Source organism: Phascolarctos cinereus, unplaced genomic scaffold, assembly GCF_003287225.1.
Source record: "Phascolarctos cinereus isolate Bilbo 61053 unplaced genomic scaffold, phaCin_HiC Scaffold_5;HRSCAF=322, whole genome shotgun sequence".
Classification (NCBI taxonomy): Eukaryota; Metazoa; Chordata; class Mammalia; order Diprotodontia; family Phascolarctidae; genus Phascolarctos; species Phascolarctos cinereus.
The window spans coordinates 444,283,391-444,306,520 of NW_027555958.1; the positions used below are offsets into that span (position 1 = coordinate 444,283,391).

At 41.9% G+C, this 23,130-nt stretch overlaps 1 protein-coding gene across 1 annotated transcript in view; it reads right to left on the reverse strand.

Annotated features, from left to right (window-relative positions):
• Positions 1–502: 502 nt before the first annotated feature.
• The window catches only part of GLMN (glomulin, FKBP associated protein), a 40,565-nt gene continuing 17,937 nt past the window's right edge, over positions 503–23,130 (reverse strand). Inside the window, exons 10-19 of the mRNA XM_020975385.2 lie at positions 22,687–22,717; positions 22,499–22,588; positions 19,372–19,413; positions 19,190–19,263; positions 16,672–16,756; positions 15,663–15,772; positions 12,241–12,304; positions 1,925–2,048; positions 931–1,022; positions 503–787 (exon numbers count right to left, since the gene is read on the reverse strand). Of these exons, the coding sequence (XP_020831044.1) occupies positions 671–787; positions 931–1,022; positions 1,925–2,048; positions 12,241–12,304; positions 15,663–15,772; positions 16,672–16,756; positions 19,190–19,263; positions 19,372–19,413; positions 22,499–22,588; positions 22,687–22,717 (829 nt within the window). The 3' untranslated portion in view covers positions 503–670. The remainder of the gene's footprint in view (positions 788–930; positions 1,023–1,924; positions 2,049–12,240; positions 12,305–15,662; positions 15,773–16,671; positions 16,757–19,189; positions 19,264–19,371; positions 19,414–22,498; positions 22,589–22,686; positions 22,718–23,130) is intronic.

The window sequence follows — 23,130 nt, forward strand, 5'->3', positions numbered from 1 at the left end:
TCTATTTAGAATGATGAAGTGTGATATCCAAGTGGAAGAGGGATTCTTCCCAATCAGTGGTCTTCCAGATGCTTATCTTTGGATGATACTGTGTTAACTGCATCCAGGCCCAGAACATCCCAGGGCACCTTCACTGAGACCCATAAATAAAGGAAATCGGCCTACTAATCCACATAGGAAAAACCAAATGGATAAAAATATACCTGTTGTCAGGGTCTAACGTACATTTGGAATGCTGCTCTCTGTTGGAGACTCTATTCTCTATCTGAGAAATTGTGCAGGACTTTTACAATGTCTAAGTTGCTCTCCAGCACAAAACGCCCTGTGAATGGTCTCTCAGACTTCAGAATTTAAAATGCCATACAAATCCATTTTTTTTTTTGCTGAAATTTCCAAACTTACTACTTACTACCAAAATGCAGGAATAATTTACTGTCAGGTTAAGGTAAATATGTTTTAAACTAACAGAGTACCACAGCTCTCTAATAAGATAAATCAGCTGTGAAGGAAAAGGAGAATAGCAGCATTTATTTTCTAGCAGCAAGTGCCTAGTGACTGAAAGTTTTAACTTCTTTAAAAAAGACGTTAAAGTAAAAAGGGCTTCACGTAGAATGAACAAAACAGGTTTCGATGTTTCTGTAGCTGCTGCAGCTCTTCAGGCAGGGAGGCTTCATTTCAGCCGAGCCGTTGCTTCAGATGTAGGTTTTGTTTTCAGTTCAATGAGTTCTTCTACACGGGCCAGAACACTTTCTATTAAATCAAATGTGAAAAGAGCTGAATGGAGAACCTAAAATGTCAAGAAAAATTAATGTTATTGACATAAAGACCTTTAAGAAAACCCAATAACAACAAAACTACAAATGAATGTACATTGCAGGTCAAGAGTTAGCTTTCAGAAGCCTAAAAAGCTTAAGAAAAATCTGCATTCACCTGAAGTTGCATTTCAGGAGTCATGTTAGGCACATCAGGAATCTTCTCTCCACCGACTGTTACTGAGCAAAGATTTTTAGGATTATGAGATTCTGTAACAGAAGAAAATGGCCATCATTTGTCAGATTCAATTAAACTCATTACACTAGCTATAGTTTCCATCAATAGTTTCATGTGCCACTTTTGTTATTCACTAGAAAATGTCTTCTTTTCAGTATTTAAATTATGAGCAAATTACCATGGCCTACTGATGTAATACTTGAAAGAAACCATTTGCTCAAATGAAGTTAAGCAAAATTTTTAATGAAATTCAAAATTAGAGTCCATATAGCTGATATTATATTTATTTATGCATGTGATAATTTGCTGGTATATAACTGTTCTAAGTTTTTGGAAAATGTGGAAAAAGATAGTTAAATTTGGGACTTGTTAGATGATCAGAACTGTAAATCTTGTCCATGTAAAGAGACTGTACTTTAAAAGTATAGAAATATCTAGTATTGTGAATATAAATGCCATTTTACAGATATTATAGAGACCATGCTGAAGAAATAATATTGTTAAAAGTCTTAAAATAATAGAAACCAGTTAGCAGTTTACTTTTTTAAGGTTTAATTTTATATTTTACATGGAAATAGGCAATATTCAAAGTATGGTGCTACTCAAATGTAAATGTAATGCTATTTGCTTATCTAAAAAGAATTTCTGTCCTCCAGAAATAAGCACATATCTTGAGTTGTGCCAAGTCTTTGTTGAACTTGAACAAGAACAGATATGAGGAAAGGGTATGTGTGAATTAGCTTATACAGCCATTGGGTTAAAAACAAGAAGTAGTTTAGTCATAGCTTAAAAAAAACTAGAAAGAATGAAAGATTTGGCTCCCTGTTGGCCTGAATTAAATATGTCCTGCACTTAAGTTCTTATCTTTGTTTGAATATAAAAGTTTGTTTGAATCTGAGGTCCTAAACAGGTAGTGGAAATATAAGCGACAAACCTTGCCTGCTTTCTTTTTTGCTCTTAATTTCTGCTTCATAATGTGCCCTTGACATATTAAGTCCTGTGTGTAGTGGTTTTAAGAAATTTGTCTCAATATTCTTCCGTTCTGTCCATAATCCAGTCTGTTCAGAAGAATTAAGGAAATTAGTTAATCATTTACATTAATGCAATGAGTAATTTCAAGAATATAAACCAAAGCTATCCCAACCCCAAACCATCATTTTTAATTTATGCTTTTTGTTTTTTTTAACCACATTCACTTATGAATATATCCTATTCCTATCCAAGGAGCCTTCCTTTGTAACAAAGATTAAGAAAGAAAATCAAATAGTTCAACAGAACCAATATAGCCACCATGTCTGACAGTCTATGCAGTATGTAGGGTGTATTTGCCTAGTACATCTGAGATTCAGCTTCCTCATTATCATTACAAAGCATTCAGTATGATTTTATTGTTCTTTCTGTTTATACTTCAATTTTAAAAAAAGCACTTAAGTGCCTACCATGTGCTGTGCACTATGCTAAGCACAGGGGATACAAAAAGAAGCAAAAGTCACTTTCCTCAAAAGGCTTACAGTCTAATGGAGGAGACAAGTAAACAGCAAAGCAAGCTATATACAGGATAAATAGGAAATAATTCAAAGAGGGAAAGCCCTGAGCTGAAGAGGGGGTTGGGGAAGGCTTCCTGTAGAAGGTGGGATTTTAGTTGGGACTTAACAGAAGCCAGGGAGGTCAGTAGTTGGAGCAGAAGAGGAAGAACACTCCAGGCATGGGGGACAGCCAGAGAAAACGCCCAGGGCCAAGAGATGGCGTGTCTTGTTCATGAAACAGCCAGGCATGGAAGAAGACCAGAAAGGTAGGAGGGCTGGGTTATGAAGGGTTTTGGACACCAAACAGCATTTTGAATTTGCTTCTGAAAGCAACAGGGAGCCACTGGAGTTTACTGAGAGGGTGGCTGGGTAGACAGGGCCAAACCTGTGTCTTGGTATATAGAGTGGCTGAACGGATTGGAGTGGGGAGAGACTCAAGGCTGGCACGCCTCCCCGCCTCCAGCAGCTATTGCAATAGTCCAGGCATGAGGTGGAAGAGGGTCTGCACCAGACTGGGAGCAAATTGGAGAGACATTACAAAGGTGAAATCCACAGGTCTTAGCAACAGATTGGTTGTGGGGGGGGATGTGTGTGTGTGATGTGAGGAAACCAAGATGGACTCCTAGGTTGGAGCCTGAGGAACTGGGAGGGTAGTGTTACTCACTATAGTAACAGGGAAGGTAGGAGGGGGGGAATTGTCCAGGGGAGAGATAATGAGTTCTATTTTGAACATGTTAAGTCTACTGGACATCCAGTATGAGATGACTGAAAGGCAACTGGAGATGCAAGACTGGAGCTCAGCAGAGACTGGACTAGGATGGGTAGATCTGAGAAGCATCAGCATTGAGATGATAATTAAATCCATGGGAGGTGATGAGATCACCAAGTGAAGAAGGATAGAGGGAGAAGAGAAGGCCCAGGACAGAGCCCTGAGGCACACTTAGGATTAGAGGGCATGACCTGGATGAGGATCCAGTAAAGGAGACAGAGAAGGAATGGTCAGAGAGGTAGGAGGAGAACCTGGAGCAAACCATTACGTTTATTGTGGGAGCTTTTGTGAATAGTTTTTCCGAGTTCTGCTTCCTTACTGATTAACTGATTTAAGCCTTGTCATATTTCTCTGAACTCCACACATTCACTGTTTCTTATGGTACAATAATATTACATCAGATTGGTCCAGCACCATGTCCTGTGTAAGTTGGATAGCTGTGTTTTTTACATCAATGATTACTCTCTTCCCTATGGCTGTGCTTGTACAGGTCTTGTCTTTTCTCTGTACACCAGACCCTGTGACTTCATGTTACCAATTTCCCTCATACTTCCAATGATTTCCTTTGCCCGAGGGTTAGTTTCTGAGTCTCCCTCCATGCCAGTCAATGAGCATTTATTAACTGCCTATGTGCCAGCCACTGCTAGGTGCTAGGAATACAAAGATGAGAATGAAATTGTGCCTTCTCTGAAGGAGATTATGTTCTGCTGGAGGAGATGTGAACATAAGGAAACAGACACAAAATGAAGACCTGATCTTTTTTTCCAGGGAGGGGACTGCAGGTAAAGGGGTCAGGAGAGGCTTCATGTAGGTCATAGCATGTGAGAAGAAATTTTGAAGGAAACAGGGATTCTAAGAGGGGCCAAAGGGCAGCCAGTGCAACAGTGTGAAGAACAGCAAAAAGGTCATTTTGGCTGGACTGTATAGTACAGAAGGGGAGTAACATATAATAAGAAAAGGTTTGGTAAAGGTAGATTTGGTTGTGAGAAGGCTTTAAAAGCTAAATAAAAATATTTTTAAAACAGAAAGCCTGTCTTTTGTTCTGGAAGATATAGGAAGCCATTGGAGTTTCTTGAATGAGAGTGACGTGGTCAGACCTGCACTCTGGCAGCCGTGTGAGGATGCATTAGAGAAGGGAGAGATATAAGGCAGTAAGACCAGTTAGGAAATGATTGGAACAGTCCAGACAAGAGGCAAGGGCCTGAATTCACGAGTGGGTTGGTTGTTTGAATGAGGAGAAAGGGACACGTTTGAGTGAGAGATGCCATGGAAGAGGAAACAAGGTCTGGCAGATCAATGGCTATGGGGGAGGAGTGAGAATGAGGAGTGAAGGGTGGCACCATGGCTGCCAACATGGGTGACAGGAAAGATGGTGGCACCCTCAACTTAAACAGAAAAGGTGGGAAAGGGGAAAGGTTTTAGAGATTGTTTTTGACAGACTGAGTTTGAGATGCCTATGGGACATCCAGTTTGAAATATTAAAAAGGCAGATGGAAATCAAGACTGGAGTTCAGGACAGAGACTAGGGCTGAATAAATAGATTGGGGGGGATCATCTGCTTAGGTGATATGGAAAGTCACTGAATTGGGAAGGTCCCAAGTGAGGGTGGGAAGAAGACAGAAAAGGACCAAAGATAGAGCCTTAGGGACACCCAACCAGTCGGGGGAGGAGGGGTGCAGGAGAGTCAGCAAAGGAGAATGAGAAGAAGCCATCAAATATGTAGAGCGAAAAGAATTTGTTTTGAAAAACCACAGGGGAGAATATCGGGGGGGGGGGCATGTTCACTAGTGTCACAATCTGCAGAGAATTAAAGAAGGCTGAGGAATGAGAGAAAGCCATCAGACTGGGAGGTTAAAAGACGGTTGAAGAGAAAGAGTCAAAGGATATGACCAAACAGTTCTCAAAAGAAGAATTGCAGAGTATCCATAGCCACACGAATGCTCCAAATCACGAATAATAAAAGAAATGTAAATCAAAACAATCCTGAGATTTTCATCTCAAACCTCAAAAAATGACAATAGTCAATGTTGGAGGGGTTGGGGTAAGCTAGGCAAACGGATGCACTGTTGGTGAACTGGCACAATCATTTTGGAAATCAATGCAGAATTATGCAAATAGGTGACTAAAATATCTCCACCCTCAGATGCAGAGGGAAGTAAGCAAAGCCAAGAAAACAATATACACGACGATGGCAACCATGGAAATGGAAAGAACAGCCACACAGAAGCACAAGTGAAGACCATGCGATGGAACAAACCCTTCAGAAGAACCTGTGCTTCTGAAGGCAGGAGCTCTTTCAGTTTTGTCATGGCATGATCGGAATGAGGACCTTTTGAAGGAGCTGGGGATGTTTGGCTTGAGGAAGAAAAGCCTTGGAGAGTGAGGGAAATGACTCCTCTTTTGAGGTACCTGAAGGACTGTCCTGTGGAAGAGGCATTTGACTCGGTCTACGTGGGCCCAGAGAACACAATGAGGAGGAATGAGTGGGACAGGCACAGATGTCAGTGCACGTCAAAGAAAACCTCCCAACAATGAGAGCTGTCCAGAAAACCCAGGCTGCCCGGGTACGTAGCTGTGAGAAGTCTTCAGGCCAAGGCTGACTGACCAAGCCTCTGCACAACCAGCTTTACGTTCATGTCAAGTGTGGCCTGGATGGCCCTTCCAACACTGACTGTTTGGTGATTCTGCCTATGTGATTTGTATTAATTTCTATAGTCTGTATCCAGTTAATAGGGCTCCAACTTCAGAACACATCCTTTGTGTTTACTTCCCTCTACCTGCATTAAAAGGAAGTTCCTGGGAGGCACTTTTGTCTGCTTCCCATCGTTAACAAATGCTTGTTGAAATGAATCATTCTAAATAATCTAGACAAGGGGGTAGTTTTCCCTGAGCCACTTGAAAAATTACACTGTTCTGTGATCTAGTTTGTTTCCAATGAATTTATAATTATTTGCTCTTAAGTCTTAACATCCATCCATGGGTAGAAGAGATAGCTGAAGATTACGACTTATTAAAAGTGAAATGTAAATATTTGTGTGTGTGTGTATACATATATATATATATATATGTACATATATATATATACACATATATATATGTACATATATATATATACATATATATATACACACACACACACATATATATATATATATATATATATATATATATATATATATATATATATATATGTATATAAGGCAATTGGGGTTAAGTGACTTGCCCAGGGTCACACAGCTAGTAAGTGTCAAGTGTTTGGTCTGAGGCCAGATTTGAACTCAGAAATATTTGTATATTGATCATGTTAGATCAACTAATGTTTCATAAACTCCCCTCCTGGCTGAAAAGATAAGAAAACTGCAGAATTCTTATATACATTTTTAATGTCACTCCTTCGAAAGGAAATAAAAGCGAAGTGTTACTATAAAGTTTTTCTGTTTAACCTAGCATGTGTGAAAGCTTTTATTTACCATAAATGCAAAAATTTATTTCAGCACATAAATAAAAGTTATGGTTACTGAGTGAGGATGATATTCTAAATTTTCTTGAATTCTATGAATTCATAATATGGCAATTAAATAGCTTCTTTCTTCTCTCTCCCCCCCGAAGAGCATTCCCACCAGTGATACACTGGAAGAGGTTTTAGTTATACCTCATGAGCAGTATATCTCAACAGTCTTTATTTTAAAATTAAAAATTTAGGTAATCACATGTCTAAACTTAGAATAAGAAAAATGTGTTAAAGAGAAGTTAAGTTTCTGTTCAGCAGAATTCTACAAATCCTTTATATGATGCACAACAGTAATATTTTTGGAAATATGTAGGAGGAAAGTAGCTATGGAAATAAACATGGTTTCCTGTCTTTGCATCACAGACACCAAGACAAAAAGAAAAAAAACCTCAAAACCTTTTCTCAATTCACATGACTAGAACAGGTAATAACTGACATTTTAAAAGTTTTGCTAACGCAAATTTAGAGGAACTATGGATTCTAATAATTTTACACAAATGTGTTTTGATTTTAAACCCATTTCCGAGCCCATGAGTTTTCTATTTCCCAACTTTTCTGGAGCTGGCGCACACGAGCAAGTTTCTGATTCACTGCTGCGTGTCGTAAGAGGGGGACCACAGAGCTTCCATGCAGCTCCAGGTCTCTCCAGAGCAAAAGGAAACACGCCAAAGAAGAGGACAGGTTATGGTAAGAAAGAGACAAGAGGGGCTGGAGCACACTGCCCGCCCGCCCGCATGTGCTCTGTCTCTGTCTCCCTCCAAGATAGGTGCTATTGTTATGCTCTTTTATATATCTGAATATGCACACACACACACACACACACACGTATATACAGCATAATAATAATAGCATCTACCTTGTAGAGTTGTTGAGAAGTTGAGACAATGTATGTAAAACACTTTCCAAACCTTAAAATGCTACACAAATGTGAGCTATCATTATTTATTGTCAGTATCATGAGCTAAAACATTTCCTAAGATCGTTCCTGGCTCTGGAAGGAGGAAGGGCCCAAGGACAGAAGTCCAGCCAGCTCTCTCCCATCCGGGCCATCCTTGGAGTGTGCACATGAATCACTGCGTCCATACATTAGCCAACAGCTGATGAACCAAAACTTCTCTCCCGTACAATGTGACAAATTTCTGCAACTTGTCTGGCTAAGATAGACCCATTGATTAACATGGTGCTGTGGAAGGAGTGTGAGACCGGAAGAGTACTTGAATTCAAATCCTGGCGCTGGCACTTAGACCCCATATGACTTGTGTGACCAGGTGGGAAAAGGAGGTGGAGAAGAGACAACAAGAAGATACGGAAAGAACTCTGGCTCTGGAGTTAGAGGACCTGGGTTCAAATCCCTTCCCCCCCCCAATGCTTACTCCTTATGTGACCTTGGGCAAGTCATAACTTCTTCCTCTGGGGAAGGGGTTGGATTAGATGGTTTCTGAGGTCATTTCCAATTCTATGTCTATCATCCTCTGACTTGGGCTGAAAAAGAAGGAAACTGCATAGGAACTGGAGAGCGATATGGACTAGTAAAGATGACCAGAGAGTTAACTGAGAAAGGACAAATTTGGGAGAAAGTGAGGAATATTTGAAGAATACTCTCCAGGTCCAAATACTGTTTCAAATTCAATTCCTTAGCTTCTTTGAGAAAAAGTTGCAGGAGACGGAACAGGATGAGGGCATATTAAAGATGAAGGAGAATGGCCCTAAAAAGGGAGATTCGAAAAGGAAGAGGAGAAGGCAGTTGGCAAGACAACTCCAGGTAAGTAAGAAAAGGCTGATGGAACAGCTGGAGGGTAAAAGCAGGCAGACAGTGGACTGGGGACTGGAGCTAACTAGTGAATCAGAGAGGAGGCTGGTGTGAGGAGAGCAATAAGAGAGGGGAAACTGTAGGGTTGTTAAGACGAAAGAAAACAAGGGTTCTTAATCTGGGGGTCACAAAGTTGGGTTTTTTAAAATATTTTTTATAACTCGTATCTGATTAGAATTGGCTTCTTTTGTAATCCTATATATTTTATTTTATACTTTTAAAAACATCATTCTGAGAAGGGTCCATAGGCTTCATTAGGCTGATGAAAGGGTCCAAAGTTAAGAACCTCTTCAAGAAAATTGGGTTGGGTCCTCAAGTCACTAGAAGGTAATAATTGGCTGCTTAAAAAGAGTTTTAACATACATAAGGTTGAAGTGTAAACACCCAAAAGTCATTCCAAAAAAAGAAAGCTGAAAATCTCAACCAGTAGAAAAGCAGGGGAGATTTTGCGGTGCCTTGCGCCATGACCAGAGCTTCTCTTTCTGCCACAGCCCAGGAATGATCTGGGCAGGCTGCTCTCCCCTCCTAGAGGGAGGCACTGGTCCACATTCCAGGTTGCGGGTTCCTGGAGCAAACGGAAGACCTGACATTTGTCTAGCCAGAGGGTGGTTTGTGGAAGAGGGTGACACAGAGGAGAAAGAGAAGAAAAAGGCCATCCACACACTAAAAGCTTAAAACAACCCCCCCCCAGATTTAAGTCACTTCCTGAAAAAGAATGAGATGAATGCTCTGAGGAGAAAGCAGCTGCTGGTCATCCCAAGAAGGTTGCAGTGCAGCTGAGGAGCCATCCGGTGAGAGGTCACCTAGTAAGCAGTGATGGCTGGGGTGCCTCAGCTCAGGACCACTGAGGCAGCTCTCGGGAAACCAGACAACAAGAGAGAGGGGGGTTTTCTTCCTGGGGCACACATGCAAGATATAGCTAAGACTTCTCAAAGCAGACAACTACTTCCCATTTCTGGTGTTTTATAAGGGCACAAATAATAGTGCCAGAGGAACCTGTAAATCATTGCCAAAGATTACCAGGCCTTGGGCAAAGACACTAAAAACCACACAGGTACAAGCTGTTTTTCTCACTGTAACTCACTGAAGAGAAAAGAGAAACATTGACCTGGGAAGTGGACGGATGGCGCCTGAAGGTACTGTCTGATAACAGAATTTGGATTTCTGGACCCTCGAGTAAAACAGAAGGACGACAGATTCCTGGTCAGTGATGGAGCGCATCTGACAAAGGCTGGTAAGAACGCCGGAGGCCTGGCAAATCTAATGAAAGGGCTTTAAACTAAAAAGGATAGGAGCCAGGGAAGACGGCCTATGGATAAACCAGATGGCCTAGATGCAATGACGGAACCACAAGAGTGGCAGAGAGACTCGGAACTTCATAGGAGAGAAAACCCAAATCAGATGGCTGGCCTCAAATGCATACATACAAATGCCCAAATCAGGCAAAACACAAGAGGAACCAGAGATCTCAACAGGAGGCCAATTTGACCTCAGGCATCCACCACGTACATAAGAGGAGGTAGGCCAACAGAGCAGGATGTGCTTTAGTCTGGATTTTCTAAGTATTCCAATGTTCACTAAAAGAGTGCGTGGCATATAGGATAACTCTTATGATTATTTCATGACTAATCATGGAAAAACTGAAGTGGGGGAGAACGTATGGATGAAAGCTTAAGCAAAGCAGCGTAAAGAGCAGAACAAAAACCAGATACGCCACATGTGGGAGGGAAGAGAAGGGGGGTGGGAAGGAGGGGGAGAAGCCAACGAATCACCAGTCCTGAAGAAACGAGATTATAAGGGGAGTGAACAATTTAATTTGATAATCTAAGAAAAGATGAAAAAAATCCTCCACAGCCTTACTAAAATTTAAAGCGAGAATGGCTGACCTATACACTAGTCACGCAGCCCTTTTCAAATGAAATGAGCATTTTTAAAACTTGGAGAGGGATTTCATAAGCACATGTACGTGAACCTCAGAGGCCTAAGAGCCACTGAGCAGGAGTTAACTTAAGGCTTGCTGATTCAGAATGTTGGTTTCTCTTCATGAATGCAAATCCTGGTTTTTCTGGTTATAGAATAAAGATGATGGTGATGATGATGACGATGACAATGATAGCTACCATTCAGATGGAACTTTAAGGTTGGCAAAGCACTTTACATATGCTATCTCACTGGATCTTCACAACAACCCTGTGGTTCTCAGGTGCTATTATTATCTCCATTTTACAGAGAAGAAAACTGAGGCCCAGAGAAGTTAAGGGTTACCCAAGGGCCATTTTCTGCTACAAAGTATCTGAGGCAGAATTCAAACCTAGTCTTCTTGATGCAAAGTGTAGTGCCCTATCCATTATACCCTGGGTTGTTTAGGAGGAAAATACTTCGTAAACCCTAATTATAATAACTACGAGATGAAATGTGAGACTAATCTCTGACATCAGACCTTCAGCTAATTTAGAAGCCAGGGTTTGATTTCTAATTTCCGAAGTTCTGGGCCAGCAGATCAAGTGGAAGCAAAGTCAAGGAAAGACAGATGTGCAGCTGGGCGTCCACCCTCTTGTACCTCCCCCAAATCTACCAAGGCCAGTGGAGAAGGAAAAGTGACAGGTCCTCTTTGTCCCTACTAAAATCCATCAACCCTAACCCTCACTTAAAGAAACTTTCTTTATGCCAAGATCTACCAAGTATTTCTTTCATTGTTTCTAAAAAAGATTCTTAACGCCATCCCGTGAATCAGAGAGTCGTAGCCAACAGAGGTGACACATACATGGAGCTGTGTAACTATGAGACTACAGTGGGTGGCAAGGGCGGAGGAGATAAAAAAGCAAATACAATTTTACTTTCTGACACACCTCCCTCAAATCATTTTCTATTTATTGAGTCCTTTAACAATGCACACCTTAAAAAAAGAAAACACAAAAAGCCCCCTTTGGCTTCCTACGTTACCCAGAAGGTGCTATTAACGCAATCAGCTTTTGTACTGTGGATGAAAATTTGAGGTTGGCATTTGTGACAAAGTCACTTAAAAACTTCACAAGGTTTCCATTTAAGGTAGGAAAAATGGAGTAAAGACCTAGTTATTTTCTAGCATACAAACTCCAAAAGGTGAAATCATGGATCAGCAACCATGCATCAGCCTTATTTCCACAGTAAGACTGAGTAGGCCCCACGATGTCCATGGAAAATCCACTGGAGAGAAGAAACAAGCAGACAAGAGAAAGGAAAGACAAGAGGGAGTGGAAGCATCACTGGCAACAGCCGCCGGGTGGCACGCCACCAACTGCGCCAGCGCTCTGAGGTACTGGTCAGGCCCCTCCACCTCTGTATAGCCCTTGGGCAAAAGCATTCTCTAACCCCTCAAATTTTTAGAGAGCCCTGGTCTGAATCTCTTCCTTACTCTTATCCCACGGCCCTTACCATGTATACAAGTGCATGCTACATGGGCCCTCAGGAGATTATAAACTCCTGGAAGGCAGTGACCATGGAGCTTTTTGTCTCCAAATCTCCAGCATTTAGCTCCATTCTTTATACAAAAGTGGCGCTTAGTAAATAAATGGTTATTGAATTGTATTAACCTGAGTAATTGACTAAAAACCTTAGAAATCTCCCCTCTTGGCAGAAAGAATAGTTCACTTACATGATTGTCACTTTCATTGTCCTTGATAACCAAATACCTCAGCAAATTTAATGAAGCCATAATCCTGGAAAATTAAAATATGCGATCAACAGCAATTTCAACAAACTAGATGAAATTTCTACATTATACATTTAACAATTGCATAACAATTAGCAATTATGCTATTCAAAAGACATTTAGGCTAGGAATAGACTACTTATTTTCTTTATATAACTTCATCAAACAAAGTTGTGTTATTTTGTCAGTCTTTTCAGACATTAGAACATCATCTCGTTTCCCGAATTTTAAAAATTGTTTTATCGACACTATCCTTGTTCCAAAGGGACCCCTACCCTAAATCAGGAGCCCGTGGCTAAAAGAAGCTGAAGGCCCTGTGCTTTGGGACCCCCTGTGTGGTTTTTGACATGTGTGTTGTTCACACATAAAAATATGTACACACATACATATTTTCTTTACATCTGATGAATTCCAAGATAAAATACCAGTGTAGCTGACTGAATATAGACAAATTCACGTCTAATTTCTGTGAGTGCAAGAAAACAGACTGGAGGAACCATTCATACTCTCCACCTGATTTGTTGCTCCCATGTCAAAGCACATTTTAAGCCATTTTTGGAAGTGCGTCTGAAGCAGCAGAGGTGACCTGGCAGAATGGGCACAGAGTGGCCTTGGAAGCAGGAAGGCTCAGGTTGAGGTCGTGCCCGGGGCCCCTCCTGGTTGTGTGACTGTCCAGGCAACTCACTCAGACTCTAAACTTCAGAGGAGGTACTGATCCATACCAATGAGAGTGCTTCCATTCTATTACAGAAATCACAGGCCCAGGCCCCTGGAGCCCTCCTTCCCAAGCTCTGCTGAGAGTCTCTCCTCTTATTTCTCCCCCCTCCCCCAAATTAGAGGCCAGGCACTAGAGCTCCGTCTTCTCTTTTCCTCCTCATCTCACGGGAAGAGGGGGTCCTTCTTGCCAAGGCAGTCTCCTCAACGTGCACCCTGGGTCTTGTCCCCTCCTGTCTTTTTCGGCATCCTCATCTCTCCCTATGGCCCGGCTCCTTTCCTGTTGCCTACACCATGCCCATGTCTCTGCCATCCCTGAAAAACCCTCACTTGATACTAGCATCTGTGCTACTTTCCTCATTCTGTCTCTCCTTCCATTTTTATATAAACTTCTGGAGAAAGCCTTCTATACTGGGTCCCTCTACTTCCTCTCCTGTCTTCCACAACCTCGGCAATCTGGCTTCCAACCTCATCATTCAAGCAAAACTACTCTCTCCAAGGTTACCGATGATTTCTTGACAAATCTAACAGGCTTTTCTCAATCCTGATCCTTCTTGACCTCTCTACAGCCTTTGACACTGGTGATCACCCTCCTCTTTTGATTTTTTTGTGACACTATTTTCTCCTGGTTCTCTTTCTATGTGTCCAACTGCTCTTTCTCAGTCTTCTCTGCTGGATCTTCATCCAGGTCATGCCCACTAACCATGGATATCTCCCAAGAGTCCATCCTGACCCCTCTTCTCTGCTCTATACTATCTCGCTTGATGACCCCATCATCTTCCATGGATTCAATGATCATCCCTACCTATATGATTCCCGGATCTATTTATCTAGCTCTATCCTCTTTTGAGCTACAGTCTCTCATCACCAACTGCCCTTTGGCCACTGTGTGGGCACCTCTGATACAACATATTCAAACAACTAATTACCTTTCCCCTCACAATCTCCACTCTTCCTAATGTTGAGGACCCCAACATTATCTCAGTTACCTAGGCTTACAATGTAGGTGTTGCCTTCAACTCCTCACTCATGCCCACCCTACATATCCAATATATTTTCAAGCCTTGTTGTTTCTAATTTCACGTCTCTCATATAAGTCTCTGTCTCTCTGTCTCTGCCTCTCTCCTCATACAGCCAGAAACCTGGTGCAGGCCCTCATCACCTCACACCTGAACTACTGCAATACCCTTCTGGTTGGTTTCCCTGCCTCAAGTCTCTCCCCACTGCACCCCATCCTCCACTCAGCTCTCAAATTGATCCTCCTAAAGCGCAGATCTGACCAGTCATCCCCTTGGTCACTTTGGTGGCTTCCTATCACGGCCAGGATCAAAGACAACATTCTCTGTTTGGCCTCTAAAGCCCTTCTCCCTTTCCAGGCTTCTTGCTCCCATGTCCCCTCCATGCACTCTCTGAGCCAGAGACACCGACCTCCCTGCCGTTCCTGGCCCTCAGTGCCACCTCCTGACTCTGTGCCTTCTAGCTGGCCATCACTCATGCTTGGAATGCTGTCTCTCCTCATCTCCACCTCCTGCTTCTCCTTCTATTTACATTCCATATAACTTATATGTACATAGTTCTCTCCCTCATTAGATGGTGAGCTCCTTGAAGGCAGTAACTGCTTTTGCCTCTCTTTGTATTCTCAGCATAACTCCTGGTATGTTTGACTATCACCTCTGTCTCACTGAGGCCAACACGTTACTAATTTACTTTGTATAACACCAACACACTTCATTTCGAGGGTACGAAATAAATGAAATGCATTTATTCTTTAGAAAAAAGTTAGTTTCCTTTCTATCTCCTTTGATAGTGAATGTTAATAGTGCCTGACAGCAGAAGGATGTACCAGGTGGTTTCTAAAGATCCATTTCATGTTTTGACCTTTTTTTCATTTTAGGTTTTCTTGTAAACCTTTCCTCTCCAAGCTTTTAATCCTTAGGATCAATTTAATTAGAAAGATATGAAAAAATTAAATAGGGTAACAAAGATTATATAGTAAATCATAAGGGTGGGTATCCTGCCAATAAGATATCCTCACTGATTTAACATTTTGTGCTCCTGTTGGGGCTCTGGCCAATCATCTCTATAATATTAAGTGCGCCATAGAAAAACAAACATGTAAAGTTCAGGGGGTGGGGTACACTCTCCCAAGAGTTTCTGATTAAAGACTAGGGTAGGCGTGGGGAACCGTGGCCCTAAGGCCACATGTGGCCTTACTTGTTCTGTAAAATTCGGACTCAGTCAAGAGGCCGCACCACGATTTAGAAGGCCATGTGTCCCTAAGGCCGCAGGTTCCCTCCCCTGGTCTAGAGCCAAACACATACCTGGTCTACATATGGGGCCTCACGTGCAGTCACAAGCACAGATGAGTGGTTAGGCCATATAAGGTGCAGAGGAAATTGCATATGTCATAGAAGCAGAATAAAAGCACAGTTCCTTCTTATAGGAACAATATTATTTCAGATTATTCTTAAAATATAAATTGGTAAAAGCAACATCTTTTAGTCAGAAAGATCTCGGTAGAATTCAACCAAGCAATCCCCAAGACCCAAGCCATCGTAAGCAAGTTTTACTGGACTCCATTCCCTAAATCTGGAATTTACTTTTTCATCTTAAGCTACTCCGTGTTTGAATTCCTGATCTGGGTCACTCACCTATCGGAATTCTGGAGCAGGTCTGTCTCTGCTCCTTCAGGAAGCGTGAGCACCAAGTCAAGAAGTGAGATCAGCCGGGGTCCTGTAAACCACTTCCTGTCCTCTGTTCTCTAAAAAGCAACAGAAAAATGGGGACTGGGCAGAGAATTTAAGTAAAACCTTCAAACTTTGTATTTTTTTATACATCACTCAACACTCTAAAACAAGTAGTTTACAAGGATACCTCTGCTTTGAGTAGACATGACAAGTCAGATTTACAAAAATATGTCTTTATTAAGTTCCCCAGTACGATAAAATTTATGAAAATTCAATTCATTCACAATTTTCCAGTGACTTGTCTACTGCAGTCAGGAAAAACAGCATAAACAATTCGGAAAGAAGACCAGAATCACTGCTAGGCAACGACTTTGTTTCTCTCCCTAACCCTCATGTCCTGTCTGACTAGGCCCATCACTGGCATTACACAGTGCTAGGGAGCCCATTGTTTCTTTAAAGAAATAATGTCTTTTCATCCACGACACTTCTGGGCCACAATTGCTGCCTCCCCCTTGGAAAGGAGAGCCGATGTTAGCAAAGCACTTCACAAACCTCACAGCACTACGTAAAGACTATTATCATAATCATCACCATTATCAAACAGACTTGTATTATGGATGGATTCCAGGAGGCTACACAAGATATATTTTGTTAAATACAAAAATACATGACCCAGACAAGGTTCAGTGCTGGCAATTTTGAAGCCCCCATGCCATGCAAACAGCAGATAAAAGTTAAGTCTCTGAGGTCACAGAAGGAAGAAGAACAAGATACTTTCCAAATTCATGAAGGCTCCTTTATTTTTTTAATATCAGAGGCAAAGCTAGTAATCAAAATAAAAAGCAACCTATTAAATTAGAAAAAATAAGCAGGGCCCAAGCTCCTACTATGGTGATTTTTGCAAGTTAGCCATACCACCTGCAAAGTAAACTAAGCTGAAACCAACGACACTTGTGCTTGGCTGTGCTCTTACCTTTAATGAGGCATCCACCTGATTTTTAATATTTTGAATGACATAGCCTTCCACACCCGCATGGTTACTTGTCTTCAACAAACACCTTGAAAACAAAATCGAGACACATGCTATGTGGTCCTGGAATTTCTCCTGATTAGCTGATGATCAATACTGAACACATGCCCAGAGCTTTGTTTTGAGGAATAAGAAGTTTCAAGTGGCCTTGAAGAAGCAACGGTCACTAATCAGTTAAATGGCTAATTAATCAGTTAATCCTGCACCTGATGAGGGGAGCTGACATTCGGCCACACACCAAAATTCTGTATTAAACTGGAACCTGTTTGTCTTCCTATGCCAAGGAGGGGGGGTCCTGCTGCAGGGCCACGAATACCCACAAGCCCCAGGTCCTGAGTGAAGAAGAGCTCAGCTTCAAACATCCAGCCTAGCCCACCTCCTTGAGACTCCCCACAGCGGAGAGTGCTGCTCAAGATGATGAAAAATAATGTTTAAAACTCCCATGCTTACCAAGTGCTAAGTCTTTAACACTTTTAGGTAACACATTTTGATAATATTTATGTAGTGATCTGTGGACACCAACTACTTTCTACAGACATTCTCTCATGCGGGAGGCAGGGTAGAATAGTGGCGAGTGCCCTGAAGTTGGTGTCAGGAAGCCGTGGGTTCAAATCCCACTTCTAATTCTTGCATGACTTTGGATCAGTCGCTTTAACCTCTCACCCCCAGTTTCTTCATCTCTTAAATGGGGATGAATAAGGCCCAGAGTCCTAAGTTGTCATGACGTTTTTGTGAGACACAAATGAGCCAATGTGTGTAAAATCCCCTGTGGATGTGGCTCTGCTAGACAAACCCCAGCTGTCAGTAATACTGATGCTTGGGGTCCCAGGACCTTTGAAGGGGGTCTGTGGGTCAACACCATTTTTATAACACTAGAACGTGACTTGCCTATTAAAATTCTCTTCCCATTTCCAACTACCTATCTGTGTGAGGCTAGATTTTCTTCACGGAGGCATGAGAGGTTACCACAGTACCCACAGTTCTGCAACTGCAGTCAGGGAGGCCTGAGTTCAAATCTGACCTCAGACACTTGCTGGCTGCGCAATGCTGGGCAAGACCTCTGCCTGCCTCAGGTTCCGTAACAGCACCAACCTGACAGGGTTGTGTGAAGATCAAATGAGAGAATATCTGCAAAGCGCTAAGCACAGTGTCTAGCACACAGGAGGTGCTCTATAAATGCTCCTCCCCTTTCCTTCTCCTTCCCTCTATATACTTCAACCAAAACATCACAACAAACTGAATGCACAAGTAGATCTGAGAATTCAATTGTCTTCTATTAAGCCAGATGGTAAAGAAATTAGCAAAAATATGTAAAACACAGATTGCATGCTGTCTTGGGGAAGGGAAGGACGGAGGGAGGAAAAAACTTGGAACTCAAGATCTTATCAAAGTGAACACTGAAAACTATCTTTACGTACAATTGGAAAAAATAAAATGCTATTAAGTAGAAAAAATTTGTAAAACAATGCTACTCTCTCATCACCATTTTTTGTTTTGGAAATAGTTATTTTTCATTAAAAAGATTGTTTATATGAACACGTGTAATTGGTTTATCAGTGTCATTTTCAATGGATTAATGAATATTTTACAAATTGATCCCTTTTAATAACTAATACAGCAAGTATCAAGACACGACCCCCAAACAAAAGCTCTCGGAGGTCCTCAGCACCTCTGATGAATGGAAAAGGGTCCTGAAGGGGCAGCTGGGCGGCACAAGGGCCGGAGCTCCGGCCTTGCAGTCAGGGGGACCCGAGTTCCAACCCGGACTCAGACACCTGACACTTATTAGCTATGTGACCCTGGGCAAGTCACTTAACCCCGATCGCCTCACCAAAAAGCAAAAACAAACCAACGGGGTCCTGAGAACAAAATACTTGAGAACCGTGGGTTTCAAGTTTAACATTTAAACAGCTGATGATCCAGAAGCTAAGGGAGGCCACGAGACTTGCCCATGATGGCCCAACTCTGGAATCAGTCTTCTGACACCCAACTATTCCTCTACCACATCGTTTCAACAGTTATTCTTTACTCACACCGTCCTCTCTAGGATTCTGGGTGGCTTTGGGGGGTTTTGCCCCTCCAAAAAACTAAAAGGATCAGTAACTTCTGAGGGTCTTTATTCGCTTGCAAATGTGAATTATCATAACATGTTAAGTCCTTCCAGGAGCCTAGGGCATCATAGGAAAACTTAATTCTATTTATTTTAATTTAAATGCTTATTTCATATTGCCTCCTAATTCTCTGAAAATTAATAATCCATATTTCCTGTATATGTGCACATACAGAGCCTTATTTATGAGGTAAATCTCTCTTAACTGGAATGAATGAGGCCATGCTATCTCTATCTCTGACAGAGTATACTAATCAAAGACTTCTACAAACAGGTGACCTCCCTGGAGAATACAGTTTCACTGCCGTTCTCTGTCACATCATGCCAGCCACTCATTAGGTTGAGTCTTACCTAAATAATATATTTTTGCCTTGTGAATCCAGCTTGTCTATATACAGCTGCAGCACTTTTAAACCTTTTTTCCTCTTAAAAAAAAAGCAAATAACACAGTTAGATTAAAGAGAAAAGAATGCAACATTAATTAAATTTGGTCTCTGTAACTGAATGTTATTAATCATGGAATGTTTACATACCAAAGTCTCAGTGGGGCAGTAGGTCATTACTTTCACCAGCTTCTGCAAATAAAAATTTAAAAACATCAAGTGAATGTGAGAAGTGCATTGACTACATACAATCATATAATCAACAGCCAGTGCCCAGCACTAAATGTTAAGAAAGAAATGAAGACGAGAGAGCCACAAGTCAAGGCAGTTGTTTCTCACAGGCCCACTCCACTGGACAAGAGTGGAAAAAGCTGATAACAATAAGTGATATTTCCTATGATACAAGCCAAGGGAGAAAAATGCATAAAAGCAGGAATTACAGAGAAAACGTAAGCACTGACATGTTATATCCAGGGTGGCCAGAGAGCTCCGATTACAGAAATGAACAAAAGTAATGATGCAGATTTTAAAAGAAAATCACCTGGCTGGTACTTATTAGGCTTTGGCTCCTGGGGGATTGAGCGAGAGGCAGCCTGCCATGGTGGAGACAGCAGTGGACTTGAAGTCAGAAGAACCTGGGTTCAAATCCCACCTCTAACACTTAGGAGCTGTGTGACCATAAGCTAGCAGCTTAACCTCCTCATCTGTAACACCCAGGTAATATCTGTAGCAGTCACCTCACAGGGTTGCCGTCACCATACAATGGATCAAGCAGGAAAAGTCCTCTGAAGACTTTAAAATTCTATGTAAATGTTTTTACTATTCATCATTACTGTTATTATTGAATCTGCTTACATATGGGGTTAGAATTTATACCAGAATCCCCACAAAAAGTTCGTAAGCATTTAAAAAATTGCAATGAAAGAGTGAAACTCCGCCTTTAAAATATGTGTGTGCAAGTGTGTGTGCCTGAAACAAGCCCAGTTCATTCAGCCGACCACGAGGCCCAGATTCAAAGACCTTCATAAGGCAAACAGATACTATTTAGGTATCAATCAGACATAATGGATTGCTATCCACTTTCATGGCAGACAACTTTTGACAGCCACTAATGTGATAGAACATAGATGTAGGTAGAATAGAAAAACAGATATGACACATACATATGAACATATTTTCTATTTATTATATTCTGACTGTGTGACCCTGGGCAGGTCACTGAATGTCTGAGTGCCCTAGGGAGCAGCCCACGCACCATGGGCTGCATCTCAAGGATGAGCCAGAACAAGATTAAAATGTAATTGGGAAATGTTTAACAAATTAGTAAAAATGCAATCCAACATGGATAATGTTAATTTGTGGTTTTCTAAGTCAATATGCAGCTGGTAGGGATCCTTTCTATTTAAGTTTGATACTACCGCTCTAGGCAACAGTCTACACTACAAGCGGCAGAGCTGACCTTCGTGGAGGGAATTTCTCACACAGAATTCACTGCAGCAATGAAACACCAGGCCCTATCCCTACAGATCTTCTATTTCTATGAGAAATTTTAGTCAGCATTCACCTCCCGTGAATCAAGAATATAAACGTAACAATGACTTCCACTGTGACGCTTTGCCGTTAACAAAGCACTTTGGAGATAAACAGAAACTCTTACTTGAATTCAGGACTTCTGCTCCCCAAGTACAAGCCGGGGAAGGTGAGTCTGAGAGCCGTCAGTCTGAAACCAATCACAAGCTACTGCAATTCCAGGCTGCATTAGGGGAGCTTCCGTCCTTCTGTTCTCTGCCCGAGGACGTGGAATTCTGTTCTGGGAGTGACTATTTTAGGATGGAGACTGACATGTTGGAAACCATCCCAAGGGCAGCAGCTGGGACAGGGAAGGGCCTTGAGTCCATTCTATGACTGAATGAACTGGAAAGGCATGAGTGCTGTATCCAAGTATCTGAAGGGCCCCAGAAGGACAGACCCATAGGGAGAGGTACAAGCTGCAAAGATGCAGATTTCAGTCTGATGTAAAGAATCATATCCTAACAATCTGAGCTGGCCCAAAGTGGGATGGGCTGAAGTCCTGGGCTAGCAAAGGCTGAATGACCACGTGTCAGGTGAGGTTTCACCAGACGGCTGCTCGGGTCCCCTCCAACTCTGAAATTCTGAGGTGCTTCATTGGAGCATCTCAGCAGCCTCATGCAACACAAACATCACTATCTCCATTTGGCAGATGAGGAGACCGAGGAGGAGAGGAAAAACGGCTAGCTCAAGATCACCTGACAAGTACCTGGCAGAGGTAAAATTTGAACCTAGTCTTTCTCCTCCATCTGAGGCTCTTTCCATTGCTTTACAGGCCTATGTGGATAAAGCGACTGATTTCCCCAAGTCACCCAGAGGAAAGATGAAATCTTAGCAGTCTGCATTTCCGATTTGCCATGAACCAGCTCTCCCTAATAAAACATTATACAGGTGTGCTAAAAGTCACTTGTAAATGTAGTCTCCCATACAAATCAATTATTAAGCATAGTAGGGAATTTCATATAAAGGAGTTTCAAAAATTAATATTCTGTTTGCCATTTTTTCATTTAAATGTTGATAAGGAAGTTTCATATTCACTTCAAAAGGAGCTACAAGGGTAGTACTGTCAGCTGTGATGTTATTCAAATTAAGTTCCTGGAGTAAAATACTATATTCTTCCTTCTAGTAGCTAGCCTATGCAAGACCCATATGGAATCATGGTAGGAACTGGATATGAAGTATAATGGGAGGGGAGAGGGAAGAAGCATTTTATAGCACCTAGTACGTGCCAGGCACTGTGCTAAGTACTTTACAATTATTATCTCATTTAATCCTCACAATAACCCAAGGAAGTAGGTGCTATTATTGTCATCTCCAACTTACAGCTGAGGAAACTGAGGCAGACAGAGGTAAAGTGACTTGCCCAGGGTCACACAGCTGGTCAGCATCTGAGGCTGGATTTGAAGTCAGGTCTTCCTGACTTCACACCCAGCACTCTTTGTATTGAGGTACAAGAAGGGAAGGCATACAAGAGTTCTGCCCTCTAAGATTCTGAGTAGTAAAATTGTAGCCATGGGATGCAGGCAGTTAAGGAGAAGGCCCATCAGATGCCCCCCTGGACAAGGCAGCTGAGGAAATTGCAAAAATATTTGGAGGTCAAAAAGACAGAAAAGTTCTGTGACCTCCTCCCTGAAGCTGCGGCTGGTGCGCATGGAGCAGCTGGAGGGAGAGGCCTCCACCTGCCATTGCTTCCCACCTTCCACTTTACCTGAGGCACGGTGAGGAAACTCCTGATCTCTAAATAATGGTGGAGCAGGCTGCCATCTTCCATCCGTAACAAGCTGTTCTCCAGCAGATCCTGCAGAGGAAGCCATTGCACAAAACAGTCAGATAGAAAGGCAGCAGCTGTACAAGGGCACATATTCAAATTATAAAAAGGGAAGAAAGAAATATTACCAATCCTTTTGAGGACACAGATTCTTCTGCTCTGAAAGAGGATATTAAAGGTTTAACCAATGTGATTTTAGAAGTGGGAGAATCCAAGATGGCAATCTTAAACCTTTTGGGGAAGATGATCAGGAAAAATTCTTTGGGATAATTCTCTGGTGATCAAAGTTTATGGTCTGTCTTCTGACCTGAGTCCTTACACGTCAATCTGGACTTCAAGTCAGCTCAATTAAGTCTCATTGTCTGGCATGAAATGAGCTCATTCTCAAGCTGCTGGTAGCCCAAGCCTGCTGCTATTAAGAGGTCAGGCACATACAAAACTACATGGGGCAGATAATCACATTTTAAAACAAAATATACACCACATCAGTCACATTATTGTTTGGAAGGGTTGAAAGTCATTCTTACCTGAGTAGTTAAGATTTTACTGCTACCAGGTACAAAAAAAGTGTG